An 8,053-nucleotide genomic window follows, 5' to 3' on the forward strand; every position below is an offset into this window, starting at 1 on the left:
AACACCAATCACTGTCTCCAAAGGGGCATTTCTTTAGTTGCACAGAAGGCATTTGCATGCTAAGAATCAGGTGATTATAAAGTAAATTTAGCATACCTTAACTTGATATCTTGAGAAGTACAGCAGGATAATCTGCAATTTCCACTTCCACTCCGTGAAGGCCTGTTGCGGTTGATAAACAAAATCATTAATTTACTATCAAAGTGGAGTACCAGGAAAATGAGCAGCAAATAGAAACAAAATTATGCGTACAGGTTCTGATATCTAGATAGCTTTGATCTCTTTGTTTTCATTTCCAAAAAAAAATATCATATAGCATTCATCGGATAAGAATTCAAGGTGCAAGTTTTCGTATCTCAATGGCACCAGATATCTAACTTGTGTCCAAACAGTTATTAAACACTTGAGGTACCCATCAGCGATGGTCCAAACTCCAAAGTCCGCACTTCACCAAAAAAAGAAGCTGGTAAACCAAGCCATGTGCCTAATCATTGGGAGTAATTTGCACAAAAAAAACACTTTGAAGGCTAGGTTTGTGAAAAACACTAGGATACATTTTTTTGACAAAAAACACCACGTCTTGCGTATTTTTTTTTGCAAAAACCACTGATCGGCGGATCTGGCTCGGTTAAGTGTGTTTATGACAGATGGGGCCCGCCAATCAGGCTGACATGGCATCAATCTCTCACACCGTTACAACGAAAGGTTTTGCTGGGCGCGGGACCAGCTCGTCAGCGAAACACTCCTCACTCTCTCTCAAACCACTTACTCTTTGCGTCATTTTATCGAGCATGTGGCGTGCAGGTGTTGTGGGGCGTCGGAGGTTCACGAAGGCGGTCTCCGCTGACGCTGGAGCGGGCCGTGACGACGTCGAAGTACAGGGGCGCGGGCAGCAGGGGTGCGCTGCCGGAATTCGTCAGCGCGAGCAGGGGCGATGGCATCTTCCGCGTGCGGCCATGCACCTTGGCCGCCCGCCGGAGTTCGAGGTGCAGCCGCGACGAACTGGGCGGCGGCGAGGTGGTTCCAGGCGAGAAGGTGCGGCAGCGGGCTGTTGGCGAGCTGCGGCAGACCGCTCCTCAACCGGGCGCGGGGGCGGGACATGCGGCGTCCTCTGCCTCGCCCTTGGTGCGGTGAGCAGCGAGCAGGCAGCGGGTGCGGCGAGCAGCGAACAGGCGCGGCGAGCAGGCAGTGGGCGCGGCGGCCAGCGAGCAAGCAGCAGGCACGACGAGCAGGCAGCGGGCGCGGCGGCCAATGAGCAAGCAGCGGGCGCGACGAGCAGGCAGCACGCGCGGCAGCAGGGAGGCGCGGCGGCCGCGGCGAGCAGTGGGCGCGGTAGCAAGCGGGCGCGGCGCAGCAGCAGCGAGGAGCGGCGGCCGCGGCGAGCAGCAACGGATCTGGACGAATTGGTCCAGCGGCAGGAGGTTGACGAGCACCAGATTTTTTTCCTTTTTTCTTTCAATGACAGGTGGACCCCACAGGGCCACACATGATGATAACGTTAGCCAACATCGCCGTTAATTAGGTGGTGCCACGTCAGCCTGACTAGCAGGCCCAGTCTGTCATAAACATGCTTAATCGAGTCAAATCCGCCGATCAGTGTTTTTTGCAAAAAAAATATGCAAGACGTGGTGTTTTCTGTCGAGAAAATGTATCCTAGTGTTTATCGCAAACCTAGCCTTTAAAGTGGTGGTTTCGTGCAATTTACTCAATCATTGGCAAACAGTTTAGTTGCCAAGTAGTTTTCTAAATAGCTATCTATCACAGCTACGCATGGAGTTCCGCTGATATAGCTATGGCAGCTATTGCACCCAATAGTGGTGGTGTTTCTATTAGTGTATAGCCTGCTAAAGCACAGCTATTCCATATAAATGACCAAAAATAAAAGAGACAAGTTTCAGTTTCAACCGTACAGCTGACCCGGAACACCCTTTTACCTGTAAAACCACATGAAGACCCAAAACACTAACATAGTAGCTGCTTAACCATCATAGGTCTTGGTTTGATTGCTTTACAAGACATAAAAGTTAGGAATTTGGAAAGTACAATCATGGGTATTACTAAGACATTCTTGTGCAAGTTTGAGTAGTACTCATGAAGCAAAGCAATCAAAGTAGTCAGTAATATGCATATCAGATCTCTACTGAGACCTTAACTCTAGTCAGTCACCTTTAGCTGATTTGTATAAATTCGGTGGAATTTAAAACGGGGGCTCTCAAAAATAAAATGACCAATGTTAGGGTAACTTGTAAACCCATGAAGCAAACCCTCACTGCCTCAACCCCTTCCCAAACCATTGGCCGTTCTCCCACCTCACCAAACCCTCGTCACTGCCGGCTCTCTTCTATCCGTTCGGTTCCACGGCTAGTCATTGGTAGTCTTGACGGTGCTGGACAGGCTGGTGACGGTCCTTGAAGGCGTCGTGGTTGGAGTGGCTGCCATCGGAGGGGGTCGCTGGAACGCCGCGCGGCCGTCGGAGAAGATGGCGGTGAGGATACTGTCCGCCCTGCCGCGCACGGGGGACTTGGAACCGAGGCGGCGGCTGTTGCAGGTGCTGGCCGCCCCCCTTGGCCACACGGGCGGCAAGTTGGTGGCGGGTGGTGCCTGCGGGCGTGGTGGCCTCGGGGGCACCCGTCCCGGATCTGACGCCGTCCCAATCCAAGCCTCACGATTTGGTCTCCGGCTGCCCTTGGTCGTCGGTGCCGCGTCTGAAGAAAGGGATGGGGAAGTGTGGAGCCCAAAGAAATCCAAGGCCGGATCTTCCGGCCACGACGAGGGCGACGCCAGCGGGCGCCGTCCCCTACATATAGGCGCCGTCAAGGTTCTCCATTCCGCCTCTGCCTCCCTCCTTTGCTCGTGTACCGGGATGAAAACCCAAATCCCTCCGGATTGGGCGGCAGCGACGCTCGCGGCGGCGTCATCTTCATGGAGGTGTCGCCTTCGGTGAGCATGGGAAGGTGGTGGGTGTTCCGGGGGAAACCCTAGATCTGGGTCTACCGGATCGGACGATGATGACGCATGCGGTTTCGTTCTCCCTCCTGGGGGCAACGTTTTGGAGCAACCGCTGGCTAGAGGGGACAAGAGGACAAGCGGTGTTACATCTACCTCATGGCCGGCGGCGGATCTCGGTGGCATGGCGCCGCGGAGTTTCGGCAACGGGCACGTGTGGATGGATACGTGAAGGGTGGTGGCGCTGTGTGGCACCGTGGTGGCGTCGACGGCAGCCTGGCAATGGTGATGCGTTAGTGCTTGCTCTAGAGAGGGATTGGTGGAAGACGGCTGCGGTGATCTTTGAGAGTGCATCGGACCGGTGTGTGACCCAGTCCCGGTGTGTGGCTGGGCTAGGGCATCCGACTTTAGATGTTAGGGTTTGGTGCAATGTCTGTTTGGTATTCGGCCCGGATATTCAGCACACCTTCATCGAAGGGGTAGGAATAGCAACAGGTGTTGCCAGATAGTGGCTTCAGGGTTACTGATGTATTACTTTGTATGGTCTTTGTGAATAATTAATAAAATGGCTGCATGCATCGTCCAGATGCAGAGGCTGGAGGTATATCCTCCTTTTCCAAAAGAAAAAAGTTGCTGCTGCCTCCGTGATGCTTGTACAAGAGTTGCCGGGGTCATAGCCGGATGGTGCAGTGCTTTGGCTGTTGCTGCAAACTCCCATGGTGGATGACTGCTTCCCATGCCTTACAGATTATACTTGTAATTGACTAGGGTGTGGCCTGGTGAGGACGATTGTGTTTGAGGTCATGGATGGCCGTCGGCAAAAGTATTTTAGTGGTAGCAATCCTTAGGTCGTTTCAGGCTGCCTAGGTGGCTGTGTGTTTCCCTTTTTCTGGGTTGTGTCTTTTCTTTGGGTCATGCCTTTCAAATGACATTGTAGAACTCCTTTTATCTTATTACTGATGCATGCAGCTCTCCTGCCTGATCTTGGAAAAAAGAACAGGAATCCCCCTATACAACAGGGACATCACACAGGGAATAGGAAAATTAATTATAGATGTGTAACAACGAATGCTAATTTAACTGGCATTATGCTTGACTGTGCAGTTACTATAAAGCTACGGGGACATCTTATTCTTCTATCTCAGCAACTAGTACGCGGAAGCTTAAGGGTTGTGCACATTTCCTTTTCCTGGGGAAAATCCAGCACATGTGCGGATTACTGATTGATGAATTAACAGAACATTAGAGTACTAGATTTCAAGTAAAGTCAGCTATTCTAATTTAGTATGTGGTCTTTATTTCCTATCTTTAGCTGGCATCAAGCGAACTCGTAATAAAATGAAAATTGTCAAGCTTTACTAGGAACTTTGAGTGGGTTTACAACAAGCTTTAAATGAACCACCAATTCAGTTTCTCGTGCAAGTTCAACATTATGGTAACATTAAGATATCCATGAAAAATGAGTAAGAGGCCAGAAGGATGCAGTGGTTTGCAGTTACCAAAAGAAATGGGGATAAGTAGATTGTGTTGTAAGTTAGCTCCTCTAGAATAACTTCCAGGATAGGATTCCTACAGAGAAGGAAATGGAATATCAGGCACAATGGCTACATTCTTAAGCAAATGAAACCAAGAACCAAACCTGAGGCCATCAGCCCTTGAAGTCAGGCCCAATTTGTCTGCTTCTTTCCTAATCAAGTCAAGGTTTATAACCTACAAAAAAGACTGAAATAGTTAGCATCTGCACTTCACACAATCTGTGTATGATCAAAAACACAATGGTATAGCTCACCATAATGAAAAGTTTTTTCACGGATATAAGCGCTTCTCTTTCAAACTCAAGCAATGAAAAGGTTAAGGAAGAATCTAAATCAGATGCTGATTTAGAAGATATGTCATCTTCAATTTCACGCTGATGTTGGTTCAGAAGTGATATGCAGTTCTTGACAAACATTTTGAATACCAGTTTTCGCGATCCCTGTTAATGAATATTAGGGATTCCAAAAATGTCATAAAATAACACAGACGTTGCAATATTTCACGTAACTGTGACTATGTCAATGGTAAAAAAAAATCTTCAACAAAATATGACGAGGCAATGAAACAACAAACAAAGTTTTAGCCCAGAAAGCTAAGCTACTTTTTATAAATTACAGATGTAGGTAGGTATTACCAGAAGCACGTTTAAAACAGATTCCCTGATGATCACCCAGTCTAATGACTCTGCAACAAAATCACAAGAATGTTTAAGAATATATTGTCTTATACACAGGAATGTAAAACAGTTAAGTTGACAGGCACTTTTACCTTTATATGCAATATGACGAGGTATAAAATCAGCCTCAAGTGTGCGAACGAGATATTGGAACAGCACCATGTTCTCTATATGCTAAATTACAGAACAGAACAAGCTTCAAATCCCAACGACAGACAAAGAAATGTATAATATAGATGCAAAGTTTCTATAGTACTGCCAAGGAATGCGATACCATAACAGAAAAACGCATAGTGTAACCCTTCCTAATTTGAGGTACACCCTCAGGTTATCTTTATTAGGTATCATTTACTTTGGCGGTTCTCAAAATGAAAGAATAATAAGAAATGAGAGGGATTTTTTGGAATAGCAAGAGTTTTAGGGACCTGGCTAAACATAGTCACGTTTCAGACTTAGTTAAAGAACATAAACTTTTTTGTTGCCATTTGGAGACAACAAGCAGGAGTTTTCTCCAGAAGCACAAGAGAAAGGATCGTTTAGCACGATGGGAATTCTTTCTGTACCCCTAAAGACCAGGGTGGCCTCAGGATTCATAAATTACTAGTAAAAAATTATGTACTTATGAGTAAATGGTTGTTTAAGCTGCTAAGCAAGGATGAAATTTAGCGGTCGCTCCTATGAAGTAAGTATTTGGGGCAAAAATCACTCATGGCGATTAAAGTCAAACCAACGGACTCTCACTTTTGGAAGGGCCTCATGAAAGTTAAGGATAAATTTGTTCAGTTTGGATCATTTAGTGTGGGGAATGGCAAATCTATTAGATTCTGGGAGGATAAGTGGATCAGGGGTAGGCCTCTTTCGGTGGTTTAACCTAGACTCATCCATCCAGTCAACTTGAATTGATCTGTTAAATGACATGGTAGTGACATGGTACTGATGTGCGTACATGTGGCATCTGCGTCAACTGAAACCACCTGTGATTGAAAAATGGACAGGATAGTTCAAGTCGCAACTCGGACAGTTGAGTTTGTGACTTAAAAGTGGACATTTGTGGAAGTTTCAGTTTGAGAAGTGGACTTTTCCAATATTCTCTGGAGTTAGAGACCATCAGGGATTTACCTTAAGCCCACTATTAGCACCTGTGTCATTCGATGCTTCAACCATAGCCTCGGTCAACAAAGAAAATCTCTAAAGAAGGGTAAAACTGAATCAGATACTTCGGACACAGAAAAATGAGGAAGCCAAATACTATGATAATAAGTATTGCAAAATAGTCTTTAACATCCAAAAGATAGTTCCTAATTCACACTTCAAATATTTACCAACATATAATACAACAGTAAAACGTAGTCTTCAAGGAACTCAAGTAATCAAGTGGCTAGGGGACAAGAACAAAAGTAGAAGAAAACCTGTAAAGGCATAATATAGGCTAAAGTACCCAGGCCCCAAGAACATACAGTGAGGATATGCTTCTTGGTCCAATAAGAGCAGGGAAACTCAAGACAAATATGTTCATAAGCAGGAAAACAGAATTTGCAAATATGAATAAAGCATAAGAAAATAATGTAGCACACTAATACCAGCTTACCAAAGAATCAAAGAGATGATCTGAGCGACTGGTGTTTCTCCCAATCTCACCAGAAGCTACATTGTTGCCAAGGAGAAATGGTGACCATGACTGGAAAATGGGAAATTACTTATGCATGTTAGATTTTTAAATCCAATAGAAGTATAAAACATACAACAGTACATAGTTTGTTGAAAAAACATCTAATACATTATGTCATCCTTTACCTCTTTAACTATAACTAGAGTTGGATGGGAACCAAAATTTGTCAAATATACTCTTGGATATTGCTGCAAGTTAACATCAAAAGCACACAAAATGAGATGAACCATGAAATGACAATATACTAACTTAACAACATATAGGTTTTTACATGTTACAGTTTAGTGGTATATCAGTGTAGTATAGTAATGATAAAATGGAGCTCCCGTAAACCACAAAAGGAGCACTGCTTGGGTAGTTAAGTGAATATTAGTCATGCTACACAACAAAAAGAAACATTGCCAAATCAGTGGCTTTTCTCTGCTAACGGATATGAATGAGAATGGCTAACATAGCAGGCCAGAATCTATCTCCCCATTGTCAAAAGTACCATGATAGACAAATGGAGGGACAAGGGACACGTCAACTTGCACGAAGGTGGCAGAAAGAGAGAGAAAGGGGTAGAGAACATTTCACCTTGCCCAGCTCCATTAAGAGATGGAAACTTGCAATGGTTAGCTCCAAAGAACTGCTGCTTTGAAAGATCTGAAAGACAGCATCGTACATTCTCCTTCCAGAAGTAAAAGATTTACATAAATAATTCCGATGTCAAATTCAGCAAATACTTCTCACATAACATTACACGAAATATTCATTCAGTGGAAGAGTGGTAAGAATGTTTGTAACATACTTGCACATTCACATATGTACTTGATTGGTAGATGCTTTGTTTGCTTGTTACTATGGTCTATGGGTTTCATACCAAAAGTTGAACGAGTGCTTTCCCATTCAAAGATCATTAAGACAAGGCTTGGGGGCCTGATGGAAGATGACTTTCTTGCCACTAGAATGCTACTACCTCATTTCAGGTTTATAAGGCTTGTGCTTATCCCTTGATCTATAATTTGCCCAACATAAGATGAATTGTATAGTCTAAAATTTATACCATTAGAAAGTATACGATTTGAAGTTTCTAATGATATATTTTTTACGATATATAACTTGTAGTTTGAAGGGGCTTTTGAAGGTGCTTTTGCAGTTACAAGGGGCTTTTGCAGTTTGTTTATATTGAGTAGACGATCAAGCGCAGTCCCTTGGAAGTGCATTTGAAGGTGAAAGCATATGAT

The 8,053-nt window shown here is 44.7% G+C and overlaps 1 protein-coding gene across 1 annotated transcript in view; it reads right to left on the reverse strand.

Annotated features, from left to right (window-relative positions):
* LOC119346664 (negative regulator of systemic acquired resistance SNI1-like) overlaps positions 1 to 7,741 on the reverse strand; it is an 11,304-nt gene extending 3,563 nt beyond the window's left edge. Inside the window, exons 1-10 of the mRNA XM_037615908.1 lie at positions 7,404 to 7,741; positions 6,953 to 7,015; positions 6,747 to 6,836; positions 6,278 to 6,346; positions 5,251 to 5,332; positions 5,117 to 5,166; positions 4,736 to 4,921; positions 4,586 to 4,656; positions 4,446 to 4,515; positions 97 to 162 (exon numbers count right to left, since the gene is read on the reverse strand). Coding sequence (XP_037471805.1) covers positions 97 to 162; positions 4,446 to 4,515; positions 4,586 to 4,656; positions 4,736 to 4,921; positions 5,117 to 5,166; positions 5,251 to 5,332; positions 6,278 to 6,346; positions 6,747 to 6,836; positions 6,953 to 7,015; positions 7,404 to 7,493 — 837 coding nt within the window. The 5' untranslated portion in view covers positions 7,494 to 7,741. The remainder of the gene's footprint in view (positions 1 to 96; positions 163 to 4,445; positions 4,516 to 4,585; positions 4,657 to 4,735; positions 4,922 to 5,116; positions 5,167 to 5,250; positions 5,333 to 6,277; positions 6,347 to 6,746; positions 6,837 to 6,952; positions 7,016 to 7,403) is intronic.
* Positions 7,742 to 8,053: the final 312 nt, after the last annotated feature.

Source organism: Triticum dicoccoides, unplaced genomic scaffold (genome assembly GCF_002162155.2).
Source record: "Triticum dicoccoides isolate Atlit2015 ecotype Zavitan unplaced genomic scaffold, WEW_v2.0 scaffold47090, whole genome shotgun sequence".
NCBI classification, from domain to species: domain Eukaryota; kingdom Viridiplantae; phylum Streptophyta; class Magnoliopsida; order Poales; family Poaceae; genus Triticum; species Triticum dicoccoides.